Raw genomic sequence first — 19,719 nt, 5'->3', positions numbered from 1 at the left:
AGTTACTACATTCAAATGGTGAGGTTTTTGGTTAAAGAAGAAGATATCATTAACTTTCTAAAACCCTTGTGAATTCGGATTAGGTTTAAACTCCTCAACTTTTCTTTTGTTTTGGATCAGCGCCTGTGAAGAAAAAAGAGGAAAATGAGAAGAAGAAAAAAACAGAGGAAAAGAACTAGATAATTTTAACGGGGTTAGGACATTCAAGCTTTGTAAAAAGGTTATTCTAGTTTTTTACATAGTTATTTTTAATATTGCATAATTTTTTAGAAAAGAGAAAAGGAGCGGACATGCGTCAAACTGCTGAGCAACGACATCGACTATTAAGCATGGGTTCCTACTAATTGTTCGGCAGCCAAGCTTTGTTCCTTATAAGGGAGATTGATTCTTTTTAATCTCTTTGAACGAAAAGAAAATAATCTACTTCAGTAGCTTGACTACTAAATTCTTCTTGTCATAGTTTAATTATTTTTAATAATATAACTAGCATCCAACAAAAAACAATTACCCAAAAAAAAATATAACTAGGATATGTGCAACCCAAAGGCTTTTTAATATCAATTTTTTAATCATTCGGTACCCATAATTTGTAAATTTGTATTTCAGTTTTGATATTCTTGTTTTTCTTCTTCATACATATATCGATTAACGTATAATGTGCCTGATTAAAAATGAATGTCCATAAAAAATAAAATAAAAATTGTTAATGTGAAAGGGTATTTTTTAAGAAAATAAATTTATAAAGAGAAATTTTAAGAACAAACGAGAGATCAGTAGAATCAAAAAGTAAATATTTCGTATTTTTTAAAAAGTGGCACTCTGAAAATTTTATTTGCACTATTTATAAATGTATTGTTTTGTTTAAGAAAGTTTGGAACGCAGAGTAACAGCAACGAAATATCAGTCAGAAGGTAGCTGCAGGACGTATCATCACTCTGTCCCGGTATTTTCGGTATTGTCTTCCCTGGGCCCCACCGCGTCTGATTATTCAACTTTACCCATGGATGGATACAATCCGACTTAGATGGTTGTTTTGGTGGGCCCAACGTCCGTACGAGTCTTTTGACTCTTTTTGGCGGTTTTGCCTTGTTCATTGGCCTTCGGTCATGCGAGCTCGACGCGATTGTGCAAGTCACGTGCCATGTGGGATGGAATAACTTATGAACCTTGTTGCACTTATGCCATTAGGTTTATTATATTATTGTATTGTCCGTTGAGGTTTTGAAAATTTACACTAACATCCCTAGGATTTTAGAGTTGTTTCCCATAGCCCCCTTTGTGTACTAACCATCAATAATAAATCCTTGTACAACAGCCATAGCTAGGTGTAAAACACAAACTTCAGATTTTACTAAAAATATTAAAACACTTAAGACTCGTTTGGTAGAAAGAATTAACTCAGATGGACTCTATATCAAAGGTATTTTAAAAGAAGAAATGGATGACGAATTTCTTATTTTGTCCAAGTTGAAGATTACACGTGAAGAATAGTTACCCTTTAATTCTACCATTTTTTATGGAAATTAGTAGGGATATTTTTTCTTCACCAGTAATCTTCAATTTGGACAAAATAAGAAATTTGTCATTCCTTTTAAAATGCCTTCAATATACTAAATAGTCATATCTATGTCAATCGTCTCTATCGAACAAGGCCTTCTAGACATATGAGGAGGCCAATCAGATGGGTTTGCATATGAGAATTTGGTTAATGTATGAAAGTGGATCATTGAATTTGGTTGAGAAATTGAGTTTCATGAATTCAGGGAGGAAAAAAAATATTTATCATAAACCAAGTTGTAGAACGAATAAAAAGGAAAAAAAGGAAGAAAAAGAATTAAGTTGATAAAACATGGCGATCGAACACCATGGTTGAATTTCTTTTAAACAAATAAACTTTAAGTTTCTTGTATCAAAATTTTCATTTAAAAAAGTTAATAATTTGGCAATGTAAGGATGGTTTATTATTTTCATCATGCTTGTTTTTAGTGCTTTTTTCTTCAAGAGATTATGTGGAACAACCTCAAAACTTTAAGGCTGATTGTGTAATTTAAAAAAACCCTCAGAGCATATGTAAACGTGCAATTAACCTGACGCGTGGTAATCAAAATTCAGGCATGGCTTATGTCATACTGCTCCTTTTCCACGTAAAAGAAAAAATTGGACTCCAAAGAAAAAACAACAGAGCAGTTTTATAATCTAATAAATTAAAGACTATTAAATTAAAAAGTCAGTAGAATTTAGGTCCAAAACGAAAAAGAAGCCAGGTTTGAGGTGACGCGTTTCGAATTTGTATTAGTTCATATGAATATGAACAGTAATGCTATTCAATTACAATAATGCTATTCTTACCACAATTTTATACCATATTTTTTTACCATCTTAGGTGGTAAATAAGTTGAACAGACACATCATCTAAATTAATTAGCATTTAATCAAAATGTTAATCAATAATTAATAAAAATATTGTTAATTAAATGATGATTGTGATATACGAAGAGTCTCATTCTTTCCCCTAAGATTATTTAAGTATTTTAATTAATAAAAAGATTAAAATTAAATGATGTAAATTGTCCAACTCATCTGCCACCTAAGATGGTAAATAAATGTGGTATAAAATTGTGGTAAGAATAGCATTAGTCATTCAATTATGTTTTTGTACCATATTTTTATATTATCTTAGATGACATCTGATGTGGACAATCATATCATTTGAATTAATTAGATTATTAAATTTAGTTCATTATTTAATAAACTAATAATTAAGAAAAATTAATTAATTAAATGATGATTGTGGTATAAGATGAGTCTTTTTCCTTCATTTCTTGGGTTTTTCAAAATTTTCAAATGATGTGGCTATCCACATCAGATGCCATCTAAGATGATATAAAAATATGGTATAAAAACATGGTATGAATATTATTACTCGAATATTAAATTACAATGTCAACCTCGTACTAGGGTGTGTTTTTTTTTATTTTTTGAGCACATCAATATTTTTACATTAAGGGAAGGGGAAGTTCGACTAAGCTACATAATGGGCAGCCTAATTTGTATCGAATTTACTATCCATGAAATTCGAATTATGACCTCTTACTTTCAAGTGAAGAAGAATACCACTACATCGTAGTACTGAGTAGTTACTAGGGTGTATTTTGCTCACCTACATTAATTTTAGTGTATGTTTATTGGCCGCTATGTGTCCCATCTTCCGACACTTAGAACCTGTTTGTTACACTCGATAAGGGGAAGTATACTAGCTGGGACTATAACCCCACTGTTAGTGCGGCAAAGGATTATGTTAAATGAGACTAGCTCATATTCGTTTGTACTCCACTCCTCGCTAAGTACTCTTATTTAGTACAAACTTTCACTTGGTATTAGCTAGGACTACATCACTCCTCTTTCATCTTCCCCCAAAACCATCTCCACCGAGTAGAAGCCACCATAGCAGCTATTCTACGGTGACCCAGCCCCACCACCGCTTGAATCAGACTATCGCACATAGGACTAGATGAAGGAGAAAATTTAAATTACAAGATTAGTGATGGCGTTAAAATAAAAAATTGAAATCTGCGCATTTTTTAATTGAATTAATTAAAATAATGCATGGGAAGAAGTTTCTAGGAAAGTTTGAGGAAACTGAAAAGGGTAAAAAATATTAAAAAATGAATTTATTGAGTTTAAAAATATTATACTCTATAACCTGCATCAAACGCTTCATTATTTATACACTACTTAATTTAAGTAAAATCAGTTCAATTTAATCTATAAAATAAATTTAATCTGAAGTCCGATACAGCAATCGCATCCGTGAAATAATAACCTTGTAAAATTTACAAAGTATATGTCTAATCATTGCAGAATGGCAGAGAGATGTTGATCGGAAATGAAAACAAACGGTCACTACCATGGAAAACTTTAAACGGGAGGTGATTTGATTTAACGAAGAAAGCAATCATTCTAAACCTAAAACGTCCTTAGGACGGGCCCCACAAACCGAGGACTCAAAACCCGCTAAAACTTATGATCGTGTCCCGCGCGTATCTAGTATTTATATCCGTGGACCGTCACTGCAGCAGATTATATCTTTATCCCAAAAGTAATAGCTTTGAAAACGAGTCTCTTGGATTCTTCTGCTCCGTACAGTCATGGGCAACCTTGGTGTAGAAGGTTTTTGGTGTGCCTTGCACATGCGGGTTCCACAAGCTCCCTCTTTTAAGGAAAGCTCTGACCTTTTCTTTGGTGGGAATGAAGGTAGGATTAATTGTCCACTAAGTAACGTTGCATGTACAGCTTTAAACAATTCGTAGAGAGAATGTGTAAGTTCTTTACAAAAGTAAAGTCACTGAGCCGTCCAACCCGCCTAGCACTATCTAGACCGCTTTAAAACATTATGCACGAGATGGCGTAAAGGTAGTCTAGCCAGCATGCCGTCGAGGCGATAACTTGTAGTGGTATTGTATTAGCACGCCATGTGGGACACAACTCTTTGGTAGAATGCAAAACGGAGGTATTTGCGTTGGCCAATGGCATGAAAATATTGGATATAAAATTTTCCTATTGAGAAAGCTTAGGAACTCTCTTTCAAAAGTGGAACCTTTCATAAATCCTGATATCTCATATTTTTAGTACAAATATTTTGTAATATTGGTACGAGAATTGACGCTAACTATGAAATTTCATCGAGTTCATGAATAGTCGTATTTTTTAAAGAGTGACCAGAACATTTCTTTTTTCTTTTTACCAAATTAGCAGTGGGCCTCCAAGCATACCAAACCTCGTTGTCCTTATATGGTAGTCAAATTATGAATTTTTTAATGTTTTGGCAAAGTAGTGGATCGTTATCATTTGACCTAAATAGTAAAGTTAATTTTTCAAGCAAAAAACAAAAAACTATTTTTAATTTGAGAGCTTGTAACTTCAACTAATAAAACAAAACACGTTATCTTATTATCCGAACGTTCATGGTATTATGTTGTCTAGATGTTCACTTTGCCGCTCATTTACTTTGGTTGGTCGACTGATATGTTATCGCTCATTTCTTGACCTAAAATATCTAACAAATGATTTTGATCTTGACATTGACATGATTTTTTTTCTTTTACTATTAATAAAAGCATACAAGCTTAAATTTTAGATTTTAACTCACGTTTTATAAGCTATAGCCTAACTAATAGAGATTTCTTTACATTAATTTGATTAAAAAAGAGAAGTCGGACAACCAAAGCATTATTTGCACAAAGGAGTTAAAGTCATTGGACATCAATGTACAATAAGAGCAGAATTGAGTAAAACATTTATTTTTGTACTCAGTTACAATTCAACGTGTGTGTCTCGTTTGGTGTATATGATTTGAATAGATTTGATAATTCATCAAAGTCAATGTATGTGAAAATGAATGATTTTTAATTTTTAGTGGGATGCATGAGTTTCTAAATGAGTAATTCATTTTCGACCTTCAAGTATGACAAAAAAATTTCATGTATTTATTCATCATTCAAGTGAATTAATCATTCTAATCTAATCCTAAACACATAAAGCTACCTTAATTTTGGAGTTTTTATCATTAATATCATTACGGATAAGAAAAGAAAAGAGTAAATTTAAAAAGTCAAAGTACGGTGAAAGTGAATGATTTTTCATTTTGAAAGGGATGCATAAGTTTTTATTTTTTTTATTTTTTATTTTTTTATGAATATTTCATCTTCGTGATTTGAAATGAATAAATCATCTTCCATCTTTAAGTTTGACAAAACAATTTCATGCGTTTCTTCGACATTCTTGAGTACATAGTGAACTAAAATTTCTTAATTTTTGTTGCAATACTTTTAAAGAAATGTTAAGGAGACATTTTTAAAAGTAAAGCTCTCATATTTTTATCACAATATTTTACACCATTAACTTAAAAATCAGTATTAAACTGTGACATTACAAAAAGTTTATAAAATATTCCACTTTTAATTCTAAACATTTTTTACACTTTTAACAGCAGATAAGAAATGTTTAAAAATGTGTTGGAAATTGCATGGCAGCTTTCCTAGCTCCAATAAAAAGACAAAGACCAGCCGGCAGGTTGACGCCATTCGCTAAGCTATTCCATAGAAAATTGGATGACGTAGGCCATGTGATGTCAGAAAACGCATAGATTGGGACCATCTCCATATACCCATAAATTAAGGGAAAATTGTAACAAGGATGCTCATTGTCATATTTATTAACATTGGATAAATTTAAATTTAAAATTTAAATGTATATTTCAAAATTAGATTAATTAAACAGTTACGAATCGAGTAGTGTGTATCACCGTTATTTGAGAATGGTGAGTAAAAATATTTTCAAATAGAAATAGTAAAGAGTTTATCTTAGATAATATTTTGTAAATTATAAGCTAAGACCATTGATGATTGTATTACTTTATAATTTTTAAATATAAAATTTAATTATCAATCGATACATCATGTGACGTACAAAATATAATTAAAAATGTGATTTCTAAAATCACGCTAAGCCAAAATGAAAAGGTCGGGTCTACTGTCTTTTGTTTACTTTGGAACGAAGCTTCATGTCAAGCAACGTGTTTATGTTTCTCTACCAACATAAATAAGATTAGTAAATAACCAAAATAAAGAGTAAATTGTACCAATAGTCCCTCAACTTTAATCAAATTGGAGTAATGGTCCCTCAACTAAAAATTTATTATCATTGGTCCTTCAGCTCATCAAAATGTATAGCTATGGTCATTTTCGTTAACTTCGTTACAATTTTGTCAAAATAAGTTATGTTGGAATAACCATTGCTATAATTGGGATCCCTCAACTCATCAAAACGTGTAGCCTATGATCCTTTTCGTCAACTTCGTCAGAATTTTGTCAACATGAGTTATGTTGGAATGACTATTGCTATAATTGGGTTAAAGTTGAGGGACCATTGATTCAATTGGGTTAAAGTTGAAGGACCATTTCTCCAGGTAGATTAAAGTTGAGGGATCAATGGTAATGAATTTTTAGTTGAGGGATCATAGCTGCACGTTTTGATGAGTTGATGGACCAATGACAATGAATTTTTAGTTGAGAGAATAAAGATAAAATGAGAGTACTAACTGTAGTTTTCTTTGTAAATACAAATATTAGGTTATCTCTAGCCATGCCCAAATATGTGCAAAATACGTCTATAGCAAAAGGGTGGTACCCTAGTTCAGTAGGTAGGACTAGCTACAAGTAGTCCTCGGGTTCGCTACTTGTAGCTCTTGAGCGGGCTAAGTTTAGCCCTTCGACAAAATTTTTCTGGAGCCTACATGGACTTCCAATTTTTTTACTCTCGCTTTTATGGTTAGAGAGGGGAAAAATATAGCTAAGATTTCACAGTAAAAAAAAAATTATATTTTAGAGTGCCAAAACATAGGTCTCCACTCTTTGGCCTTCCAACTGTTGGCTTTTTTTTTTGGCAACATCTTGTGCAAATATTTATAAGAATCGTATTTGGTAATCAAATATAAATCAATCAATGCTAAGACCATGTTTGAGGCGTTCATTTTGCAACCCTTTAGTAAACTACACGGGTTAAATCGAAAATTTCAAGCTTTACAGACCAAAGAATTGAATCATAACACGTTCTCATTTTTATTGTTACAACGAAAACTCTTCACCTAACCTTAATCTCGACACATGACGAGGTTATTATGACAAAATCACTGCCAACTTCGATTTCTAAGTTGAACCAAAGTGTCCCCCGACCCTTCAAAAAGGGTTCAACTAAAGAAGTAAAATGCACTGGAATGCCAAATCTACATTTCAAAACTAAACACGAAATACAGTTATGTGGCATTATGAGTTAAATTGCTCGAGTCTAGCATCCTTGAATTATGAGCTCGTATCACCTGAAGATGTATATGTCAAGGGAAGGGATGAGGTTCCACCGCCTTATTTCTCTTCCAAGAGCAGTTTCGTGCACGAAAGAAGGGATGACGACTCCTCTTCCGTAGCCAATCCAGTGCCTTGCCATCTTATTCTACCAAATTTGTCGAGCAGGAATATATACCTATTAAGAGGAAACATTAACAAGATGCAACTTGTCAAAAAAATTATACTATAGCAACAATTCACAGAACCATTAAATTCAATGGCAATAGAAAGCTTTCGTACCCGGTCAGAAGGTTCAGTACTTTAAGTTCTTTTCTGAAGTAATAATGGTCACCAAATGAATATACAATCTGCCTTTTAGGTTCAGCACTTTCATCATACTTTGGTTTCCTCATAATCCGGAGCAAAAGCTTCTTAATTGGACTCCGACATAAGAACCATGAGTCTATTAATGATACCTGGAGGAAGGTTCATTAATTACATTATATGTAATGATAATGTTTAAACGAATTGCCAATTGATATATTACTGAACAATACGAGAAAAAAAGACAAGGTTGATGTGCCTTAGATTTTAATCACCACTTCCCCAACAAAACACATAGACGCACGCACGCACGCCTGCCCACCTGCCCGAGCGTGCAACACACACAGAGTGTACTATATGCATAAGCTACAATTTAGTTGAGGAAAAAATAACTACAGCACAAGGACATCCCCGAACAACATTGAGGACAAGAGACCATGCTCCTCCTATGGGTCCTTCAATGGAAAAAACAAGAAGAGGGGTTACATCACACTTGCATCACACATTGCACGAAACTCTATCTAAACTTACAGAATTCAAGATACTAGTGTTTGATGCAAGCACAAATGGGCATGGGACATACAATGCATCCCAGACGTATAATACCTACAGCTAAAAGCAGAAAGTTGAATAAATGATGAAGATTTATAAAACTACCTATACCTCGTATAGTTGAACATCCTTGGAACCACTAAAAGCATCAAGAAAAGGGGCGCTCCAAGAATTAATCATTCCCTGTCAGGGAAAAAGAAACTAATTTTTGTAGCAACAACAGTAACAGGAAACCATAAATGCAATAACATAACAAGTTTAACGAACAATCTACATTCCATACCAAGAGCCAAACATAATGCATCCATGAAAAAGTACCAATACATGGTACAAAGTTGCCACCTAACTTACATATTACCTTAGATTGAATATTGGAAATGAAAAAAAGACACCACCCTGAGGTCAGTTGAACAGTGTACAAACGCTTGAGATGTGTAAGCACCAAACAAATTTAACATCAATAACGCAGTTCTAGTGGTTCCCCTGCTAAAGGGTTGACTTAAATGCATCTTTTGGCATATAGATCCACAAGTCAGTTGAGATGGATCTTCAGGATTACACTAACAAACAAATCAGCTTACCTAGGATAACGATCAATTGAATTTCCCTCTCCAAACCAAAAAATAAATATAAAAAAATAGTGATCGGTTGTATCTGTCACCTCCCACGTACATCTTATATTCTAAGGTTTACAAAGCAAATTCCAGCTAAGGTGTGCCTCGCCATTATTCGATGGCTTTACAACTATCCAATCACAGACGATAGAAAGATTACCTTCAATTCCTAGACATTGTCTTGCTATCATTATTATTATTGAAGATTTTTGTAAAAAAAAAAAAAAAAAGAAAGTATTACTCTTCATGTTCATAAGAGAATGAATAAATTGCAAAACATAATTCTATCCTTCTAGTTCCCTTTTCTCACATCACAGTCCTACTGGCCTTATTCTCACTGACAGAGAGGTCTTATACATATGTACACAGTAAAGAGTGCATAAGTCTTCTATAAGAATTCCTCAAGGTATTGCAAATAATTCAAGACGGGGTTGTGCATTAGAAAGTATAAAAAATACTACAACAATAACTTAATTGCATACCTGGGAGCTTGCTCGAAATGAAAGGCAAACTAAAGAAGCCTTGGGGGTTTCCAATTTGTTGACTTCAGTGACATTTCCATTCCCATTGGAGCTAACGGGAAGCTTTAATATTTTTCCATCAGAGTAGTTAACTTCTAAGTCAGGAAACTTTACCGCTGCAGTTGCAGGAACTATGGTTTTATTTGCCACAGAAATCTACACACAGAATAGCTTTCTATAAAATCATATCCCATCAGCATGATTTAAAAAAGCATAATGCTTCCTCCAAAAGGCTAATATTGCTATCAGTTAGTCCTACTTACCACCCCAATTCCAAATTTTGAGATAAATCAAAAGGTACTCCTTTCGGCACGACAATGTACCGGGTTGATCATCCCACCCCATAAATGAACTATGGATGCAAAATTACATTTAAAAAAGCACAATGCTTCCTCCAGAAGGCTAATATTGCTATCAGTTAGTACTACTTACCACCCCAATTCCAAATTTTGAGAAAAATCAAACGGTATTCCTTTCGGCACGACAATGTACCGGGTTGATCATCCCACCCCATAAATGAACTATGGATGCAAAATTACATTTAAAAGTAACAAACTTGCACCGGGTTTATCGTAGTGTTTCCTTACCTTCCCACCATGTTTTTCAAGCTCTGACATATCAGCAAAATATCCCCTATTCAACTCATCTGCACTGCCCTAAGTTATAACAGTTCAATGCATTAATATTGATACATTGCCCCCCAAAAAATGAAAAGCAAATAAATTGGTACAAAAACTTACAGCCGGGCACGCTCTTTCTCTATAGCTGCTTTGTTTCCAAGCTGCAAATCAAATGGGGTTCACTAATTTCCATTAACAATACTGGGTTTTGGCTAATTTCGCAATAAATAAATAAATAATTGCACTGTTGAATTGGTGGGAGTAAAATAAGAGATGGGGTACCTTGTAAATGTCGAAGAAACGATTGGAGCTTCTTTGAGCTAAGAAATGCTGGGAAGCTGGAAGAAGATGCTGCTTCTTGCTCTCAATGGGCCTCAAGATTTGGGAAGCAAATATGGAAGCTCGGCTGAATCGGCTCATAATTTCGATCTCACTGGGAAAAACCCTAAATTCAAATTCAAAGATTTGTAGGGTTTTTCCTGTTGTATCAGAATTTGTCACGTTGTGAACTACTTAATTCTCCGAGCGTGTGTGTACCGCAGACGGTGGTGATTTGCAGGGGCTGTGGGCTTTGCAGTGTGCCGAAGCTCACTCAAAATGATGGGCCTCTACTTGTTAAATTGGGCTTTATATATGGATTAGGGATGCTTTTATTTGCACCCATCAATTTGATCCATGCACCAAGTACTTGTTCTCCCTCCACAAGGGATAAAATTTGGCAATATAAAGTATTTTCACGTTTGGAAGAAAAAATAAAAAATGCTATTGGACCATAGAAGTGTTTTTTTTAGAGAAACACTTGTTAAGTACTTTTTGAGGAAGTACTTTTAACAAATCTTTTAATATTTTGCAATTTTAGTAAAATCACTTATGAGTATAATTCTAGAGAAGAAAATCCACTTTTGGTCCTCTATTGGTTGAGCCGGTTAGCAGGGTATTTTCTTTTGGGTTGAAACCCCTTTTGCATTTTTGTTATTTACCATTTTGTACTCGCTGGATAAAGAAATCATTACTCATGCTTCGTTTGTATCGGTAGTTTTTTTTTTTTGTTTATTTCAGCCCTTTTTAGGGCTTGTTGGAAGCTGTTTATATCCGTTTGGACTTTGTTTAATGAATTACTATACCTTTGACAAAAACAAAAACAAAACAAAAAAAAAAAAAAAAAAAAAAATCTCAAACAGTATCTATGTTTTTCTTGTTGGCATGAGTTTACGGTATTGTTGAAACTTGTGGGGGTAAAGTACTGAAGGTCAAGAAAATTATGGCGTTTGTGCAAAATTTACGTTGCATTTGATTTATATTGTTAATCGTCAGCTAATCAATAGATACCGTGGATGGGTCGATATTCTATCAAGGTGCTCAATATCAACATTAGGCTTCATTATCAATATCATTTTGATCCATGTCCTAATTTTGAGCTTACAAATTTGGTTTAGAGCATGAAGTCTGATGTTGATATTTAGCGCCTTGATAGAATATTGACCCATCCATGGTATTTATTATTGGTAGAGCAAAATGATATATGAGTTCGAGCATGGTCAAATGATCAGTAAGAGCTAACTTGAAAGTAACGTGTGTAAGGTATTCAATGATTAATACACAAAATATTGTGGAGATTGAATAGTTTGCATTGGAAACAATTTTTTTTTTAATTTTTTTTAACCAATTGGATGGCATGGTCTTTCTTCGTTGTAATCGTAAGTGTCAGCTGACACACCCTGACTGAAATCAAGGTGTGTTGGCCGTCACGCAAGGGTGACGTAGCCAAGTGCACAGTGCGGAAACAATAATAATATAAGAAATGCGAATAAATAAAAACCAAACTAACTATAGCACTAAATAAGAATAAGTGCAAGACGAAATAAGTGTAAATTCACAACCAGAGCATAAGTAGCCTAAGTGCAGTCCAGCAGGACAAATGCTAATTATACAACACCAAAGGTAATCCTACAATGGTGATAATCTGTCAGAGCTGCCGTGGATTCCTCGCAAGCCACCAAAAATCACTCTTAACTAGAACCTGGAAGGGCGCAAAATAGAAAGTGTGAGTGGGCAAAAACAAAACTTTTCAAAGCCATTTCATTTATCAAAGATTGTAAGCCCTCACCGTAAAACCTGTATAATTTCCCAGAAAAAAATAGAATGCATATCTATATCACAACCATGCTCAGAATAGCAAAATTCACAAATATGCCATGTCGAATATCTCAGCATAAAAATATGTAAGCCAAGTGATATAAATCAATGCAAATGATATGTCAGCTGGAGTCACCTAACGTGACCTGTATGGCTGAATCTAAAGCTCATCCATTTAGCCGGAGTCACCTAACGTGACCTGTACGGCTCAAATCCACATCTCATCAAATATACATGCACACGAGTTGGAACCACCTAAAGTGGTCTGTACGATAGGACTGGGTGTAAATAAATACGCTCAAGTGATATGATCACGTGAAGGCTGTGCGAATAATTATGGGTCACCTACGAGTCAGAACCACCTATAGTGTTATGTACGACAGGATTTTGCACCTAACTTAGATCCAAGGTGAGCGTATGGTGTGGGAGGTGAACATCACGTGAAGGACTGTGCCCTAACTCTGGGCGGGAGCACTAACATCGGGGTGCGGGTTTATGAGCTCTCAACACATCTCACATAATCATCAATTCACATAAACAGTCTACAACTCACCCGGTACTTACCTGAACGTCCACCGCGTCAAATCACAATATGCACATATCATACAAATTCATAGTCTAAGCATAAATCAATAGACATGGCATTTCAAACATAATTTCATTTAAATCGATTTTCCGGAAAAAATCTCAAGTATATAGGTATATACGGGAAACCAAAAGCCCACTCATTGGTATGTGGAAGGGTTGTAGCCCCCAAACCTTGATTGACTGTGCTTGTCCTGAGGATAGGTCTCACCTATATGCAAAACAACTATATAAATGTTAATTTAAAGCACATAAACGAAACTAGCTAATAACTTCTCATACATTACTCAAATGAGGTGTTTTAATATACCAACGTGATCTACTCAAGACCACAAACATCCCCATATTTTTAGAAAAATTTTCCGACCACCCACGCCCTGGCCAAGGCACGACCAACCCTAACGGAACAGTTAACGACAGTTAGGAATATTCTGTTAAAACCTTAACAGAAGTTAATGGCGTTACCTGACACCGTTAGAATATTCCGTCAACTCTGACGGAATATTCATCTCCTTCTCCGGTTAGCCTCGCTGATTGCCGTCTGAAACTCCAATTTTCGCCGGTTTCTGGAAAAACTTAAAAACTTCATATCTTTCTCATTTCTTAACCAAAATGAATGAAATTTGTCTCAAAATGAAGCTTAGAGTGAGTAGAACACAACCTTACCACTTTTAGGACTGAAATCCAATGGGATCTTGCCGGAAAACCTCGAACACTCCGGTAACTTCTACAACTCGATGAACTCGAGCTTCTCGACGTCCAAAACACTTCAAAATTACTCCCTGAGCTTCGTGAAGACTCCCTAAAAATCCCTAGAATCTTAAAACTCGAAGAAAAGTCCATGATCACGATTGCATGAATAGTAACCCAAAACTGGGTTCTCGGGTTTTCGAAGGATTCACATTCTTAAAATAGTATGGATGTGTTCCTAAGCTCACAAGGAACACGAAGATGGCTTCCAAAACCTTGATCCATGAATGCTCAAGTGGTTTGAGAAGTTGTTCGTACAATTGTACGGAAATGGAAAGGAATCCGAGAGGGAAGGAGAGAGAGAGGGTTAACGGGTAAGGGTATGGGTGTGTGTGGTCTAGATGGCAACCAACCAAAACAAAAGAAAATAAAACCTAAGTCCTAAGTAGTTCCAAAAGTATAGGAAAGTTAGGAATTGGACCACAACCAAAACATATCACCCACGACACCAACAATCGTCCAAAGGCAATTTCGTCATTCCACGCTAGCAAAGATAAAATAGATTATGTTTCAGGACAGGTTGTCACATCAGCCATGTTAGAGACACAGTTGGTTGGTACGAGGAAAATTGACATGCATGATGAGTTATTTTTTAGTGTGACCGGAATACGAGATAGTACATTATGTGTTATTATACAAATGATGGGATGTGTGTGTTAAAAAATTAATAAATTAAAAAATAAAATTTCACACCACTTATATAAAAATACGCTATGTACTACCCACATTCTGGTCACAATAAAAAATTTCTCATGCCTGAGACATTGAGTAATACTTTTTCAGCATTCATGGCTTTGGTGTTTGAAACCTTTTGGTTTTGAAGCCGTAAGGAATGAGGTTTTAATCTCAATGGATATTTCAACAGGGTAGTGATATTCACACCAATTTTTACTTTTTATACATTTTTTGGCCGTCGGATCGAATGAATTAAAAAAGATCAATGACAAAAAATTAACAAAATATGTGAGAGGTAAAATAGGGTGCATGATTAACACTTACCTTTCAATTTAAGACGAAAACAGTGAAGCCTTACATAATGAAGTTTGAAATGGATTTGCAGCCATAAGATATGTGAAGCTTCGTCAAAAATATATATTTTCGGTGGGCAATGCTTCTTGTACAAGCCCCTATCCGAAGTCGAAAGTCGAGGTATACAGTTCACCTTGGCTTTGGCTAAGCATCACCCAACAAGTTGTTTGATGAATCGTAGCACCTTGTCAATGTATGATTCTCGCGCAACTATTAGAATCTTGTCAGATTTTTGTCAATCATAGCGCTAATTGTGAATATTATCCCGTGAAAGTACTTGTCAATAATCAATTTCCGGAAAAAACGAAACGAACGGAAAATATTGAACCGATTACAAAACCTTCAGAGCTACAAGGGCTTCTATGCATCACCAGAACCCTAGCCGTAGATCCAGTAGTAGAACCTCCATCTGAGTACTCGCCTTCAGTGTAGTATCTTGCATGGAAGGCAGCCAAGTGAGCATAGTACGTAGGAGGAACTGCATGAAAAAACACAAACATCAGTGGTATGACCAGGAAAAAGTATAATTTTAGAAAACAGATGTATGAATCCAACTCAAGTGCATACCAATAGAAACTAAGCGAGTGCACCTTGCATACCTGAAAAACATACGATTAGAAAGTCAGCAAACAATATGTTATCTTCAAATTGGAATCGTACAAATGGAAAAGCTAGAGTAAGAATTGAAATTATTGTCTGTTTACGTGTAGCATAGGTTTTTCATTAGCATCTGCAGTCCATCTGTGGTGAATTTGTTCTCATCGTACAAGATATGGTAATGCGCAGGCCTACTAGTTCCCTACGTAGCAAAGAAGATAACAATTCAAATTATAGCACATCATAATATTTCATATTTAAAAGTGAACAGAACACAAATACATTTGTGTACACCTGAATATATAAATCAACAACGCATATAGTACACCTGAATGCTAGCATGATTGTTGAGATAGAAGTCAAACTTCGTTGGATGACAAGTCTGGGTGTCAACGATAGTGCCTAGACAAGATAAAGAGATTTAAAGTGCAAACCAAAAAAGCATCAAATTTAATAAATCTTAGATTCTCAATGCATATAAAATTGAAACCTGCTTGAATATTGCCACTCTTATCAGTCCTCCGATTATCAGTAGGAAACAGGTGAGTATGATGCCATTTCTGCACCACAACAAAAGTAATTGGTGGCAAATCCACCGCCTTGGTTAATCTAGCGCACATGATTGCCTCTAACAGAGTAACGCGGAGGGTGGGGTCGGGCGTGAGTTCTTCTGTGGGATCTAGGTGAGTTCTTCTGGGCGTCGGGATTTAGGTGTGAGTTCTTCTGTATCTTGGCAAGGTGCTGTAGAAAACCCAAATTGGTGAACATGGTGCGGCTCTGCATGCAAGCCCAATACAAATCCATATACAGCCTTTCGTCAATAATCACCACGCAAAACGCCGCGTATTGCTTGGTGGTCTCCAAATGGGCGGCAAAGATCCAGGTCTAGGCCTAGGGCTCCAGATCGTGGTGGATCCAATGGAAGAACTCGGGGCATTTCTGGGCATTCGAGCGGGACGACGGAGGACATGGTCGTTCAGGGACTTCGTTACTTTTGTAGTAGCAGGCGAGGTAGGAGCAGTGGATGAGTTTGTACGCTCGGTCGCTGAGGGTCTCGTCGGTGCAGGTTTTTGGCGGGAAGAAGTGCCACGACGTCGGCTCAAGGTTGTGGCCGGCCAATGTCTTGATTTGGGTGTGAGTTCTTCTGTGGGATACGATGACCAACACGTCCCAACTTGCTAGGATTTCGTGTTGAATGTGGCGGCGAAGTCGGGGTTAGGATTTGTGGATATTTCGATTTGGAGGTCAGGGGCGGAGGGTGCGGCAGTTGCGGCGGGAATAGGGTTTTGGGGATTTGGGGGCGCAGGGTTTGAAGAGAGGGAAGTCGACGGCATGGATCGGTTGGGGGAGGCGAACAGAGTGGAGGAGAGGGGTGGGGGGTTGTAGGGAAGGAATGGGTTTCTGTGTTTTTGTTTTTTTTTTTTAATAAACTTTTCTTTAATTAATTCTTGTTTAATGTATAAAAAATATTTTTTTGCCATGTGGCATAAATGTGGCTGCCACGTTAGTTCTTAACGGACCAATGGATGAAAAATTTAACGAATGTATTATATTGAAATAAAATAGTATTTGAGGTATGAAAGTGAAATGTTTTAAAGATGTTGTAAGGAATTGAAATTGACCCCAAACCTGAGGTGGTAAAATGTAATTTACCCTATATTTATTAATGTTAGATGAATTTAAATTTAAAATTTAAGTACATATTTCAAAATTAGATTAATTAAACAATGACAAATAGAGTGATGTATATCACCATTATTTGAGAATGGTGAGTAAAAATATTTTCAAATAGAAATATTAAAGAGTTTATCTTAGATAATATTTTGTAAATTTTATGGTAAGACCATTGATGATTGTATTACTTTATAATTTTTAAATAGAAAATTCAATTACCAATCGACACGATATGTGACCTACAAAATATAATTAAAAATATGATTTCTAAAATCACACTAAACCAAAATGAAAAGGTCAGGTCTAGTGTCTTTTGTTTACTTTGGAACGAAGCTTTCCGTCAAGCAACGCGTTTATGTTTATTTACGAACATAATTAAGATTAGTAAATAACCAAAATAAATTAAAGATTATTAACTTTGGAGAGAATAAAGATAAAATGAGAGTACTAACGGTAGTTTTCTTTGTAAATACAAATATTAGGATATCTCTAGCCAATGCCCAAATATGTGCAAAGTACGTCTATGGCTAAAAGGGCTGCATCCTAGTTCGGTAGGTAGGACTAGCTACAAGTAGTCCTCGGGTTCGCTACTTGTAGCCCTTGAGCGGGTTACATTTAGCCCTTTGACAAAATTTTTGTGGAGCGTACATGGACTTCTAATTTTTTTATGAGAATTTTAACGAAAAGCTTTCAGTACTTTTCACTTTAACGAAAAATTACATTTTTACACTAAAAAGTCAATCTTGGTACCATTCATTTTACCCTTTATTTTGTCATTATTGTTAAAACTCAAAATTTTCAAACCTTTTTCATTAGTTTTTATTTTTTATTCTCACCTTTTACGGTTAGAGAGGGAAAAAATATAGCCAAGATTTCACAGTACAAAAACTATATTTTAGAGTGCCAAAACATGGGTCTCCACTAGGGACGGAGCTAGAAATTTCTTTTAGTGGGGGCAACCTGAAAATCAATTAAGAAAACCTTATTATAGTATGGCTTATAACCAATATGCAAATAGGGATGATTTCAAATGATAATGTATCACAATTCCAATGTTACAAAAATTTCGGTTTAGCAGTGGAAAGTGACAAAGTGATAAGAAATATATTAATACATAATTACGCAAGAGTGGGGTTTTTCGATTTGAATGACAGAACAAAAGCACTTCTGCTCATATAATATTTGATATGGAGTATAAGGAGTACGAAAGTATGCTGAATACTAGGTACATATATTTTCTTCAAAAATAAGACGTGTGTATTCTATAATTGTAGTCTATGACTTAACAAACGAATCACTTGAGTGGAGGCATATGCCCCCTGTGAGCCTTCATTGGCTCCGTCCTTGGTCTCCACTCTTTGGCCTTTCAACTGTTGGCTTTGTCTTTGGCAACATCTTATGCAAGTATTTATAAGAATAGTATTTGGTATTCAAATATAAATCAATCAATGCTAAGACCATGTTTGAGGTGCTCAGGTTGCAACCCCTTGGTAAACTACACGAGTTAAAATCGAAAATTTCAAGCTTTACAAACTAAAGAACTGAACCATAACACGTTCTCATTTTTATTGTTACAACGAAAACTCTTCACGTAACCTTAATCCCGACACATGACGAAGTTATTATGACAAAATCACTGCCAACTTCGATTTCTAAGTTGAACTAAAGCGTCCCCCGACCCTTCAAAAAGGTTTCAGCTAAAGAAGTCAAATGCACTGGAATGCCAAATGTACATTTCAAAACTAAACACGAAATACAGTAATGTGGCATTATGAGTTAAATTGCTCGAGTCTAGCATCTTTGAATTATGAGCTCGTATCACCTGAAGATGTATATGTCAAGGGATGAGCTTCCACCGCCTTATTTCTCTTCCAAAAGCAGTTTCGTGCATGAAAGAAGGGATGACGATTCCTCTTCCGTAGCCAATCCAGTGCCTTGCCATCTTATTCTACCAAATTTATCGAGCAGGAATATATACCTATTCAGTGGAAACATTAATGATGAGTCGATTTCATATTATATATTTTACCTCATTCTTAGTATATTTTGGTAATTATTTTGGTAAAATTTTGATACTTTGCTCGACTTCCTTTGGAGCAAAACATGATCAAACGGACGAATTTTGGAGAGTTTCAAATTGGAGGACATTCGTGTGTCTCTTGGCGTATCAAAATTTCAGAAATTTCTACCAAGCGGTTATTTTCTGGCGATTAAATAAAGGAGCAGTGCGTGTTGTTGGAAAGTGACATATTTGGGCTTTAGTGCAGTTGTTGGAGCCCAAGATGATCTCAAATGGGTTCGTGGCCTTCTGAAGAAGTGTTCAAAATAGTCCAAGCTTTGAATCCAGTTATTTTGGTCCCATTTTGGAGCTGTTATGGGTCCAAAACGTGACTGTGAAGGATTTTGGGCGAATTTCAAAGTTAATTTAGGATTATGTTTCCTAATTTATTTCAATTTGTTTGGTTTCCTAGACCTT

General features: G+C 35.3%; 2 protein-coding genes across 2 annotated transcripts; both read right to left on the bottom strand.

Annotated features, from left to right (window-relative positions):
• Positions 1-7,595: 7,595 nt before the first annotated feature.
• Positions 7,596-10,999, bottom strand: LOC103947745 (mitochondrial ATPase complex subunit ATP10). Its single transcript, XM_009358696.3, has 7 exons — positions 10,755-10,999; positions 10,593-10,633; positions 10,440-10,503; positions 9,814-10,008; positions 8,829-8,900; positions 8,142-8,317; positions 7,596-8,037 (listed from the first exon to the last, which is right to left on the bottom strand). Exons 1-7 carry the CDS (start codon positions 10,890-10,892, stop codon positions 7,920-7,922), a joined length of 804 nt encoding a protein of 267 aa, XP_009356971.2. The 5' UTR covers positions 10,893-10,999; the 3' UTR covers positions 7,596-7,919.
• A 4,172-nt stretch (positions 11,000-15,171) lies between these two features.
• LOC125479421 (protein argonaute 5-like) lies at positions 15,172-16,226 on the bottom strand. The gene is made up of 3 exons (XM_048588664.1): positions 16,060-16,226; positions 15,898-15,971; positions 15,172-15,771 (listed from the first exon to the last, which is right to left on the bottom strand). The coding sequence occupies exons 1-3, from the start codon at positions 16,187-16,189 to the stop codon at positions 15,673-15,675; spliced, it is 303 nt and encodes a 100-aa protein (XP_048444621.1). The 5' UTR covers positions 16,190-16,226; the 3' UTR covers positions 15,172-15,672.
• Positions 16,227-19,719: the final 3,493 nt, after the last annotated feature.

Source organism: the organism of the source record quoted next, unplaced genomic scaffold, assembly GCF_019419815.1.
Source record: "Pyrus x bretschneideri cultivar Hongxiangsu unplaced genomic scaffold, Pyrus_bretschneideri_v1 Contig29, whole genome shotgun sequence".
NCBI classification, from domain to species: domain Eukaryota; kingdom Viridiplantae; phylum Streptophyta; class Magnoliopsida; order Rosales; family Rosaceae; genus Pyrus; species Pyrus x bretschneideri.
Note: the sequence above shows the minus strand (reverse complement) of the source record. Positions and strands in the feature narration are given on the sequence as shown.

Coding starts and splice junctions, on each gene's coding strand:
- LOC103947745 (XM_009358696.3), bottom strand. CDS start 10,892: ATGAGCCGATTCAGCCGAGCTTCCATATTTGCTTCCCAAATCTTGAGG. Junction 10,634..10,754: donor GTTTCTTCGACATTTACAAG/GTACCCCATCTC, acceptor TTTGATTTGCAG/CTTGGAAACAAAGCAGCTAT. Junction 8,901..9,813: donor CATTTCGAGCAAGCTCCCAG/GTATGCAATTAA, acceptor TTTCCCTGACAG/GGAATGATTAATTCTTGGAG.
- LOC125479421 (XM_048588664.1), bottom strand. CDS start 16,189: ATGTGCGCTAGATTAACCAAGGCGGTGGATTTGCCACCAATTACTTTT. Junction 15,972..16,059: donor GAGTGGCAATATTCAAGCAG/GTTTCAATTTTA, acceptor TATCTTGTCTAG/GCACTATCGTTGACACCCAG. Junction 15,772..15,897: donor ACAATCATGCTAGCATTCAG/GTGTACTATATG, acceptor TTTGCTACGTAG/GGAACTAGTAGGCCTGCGCA.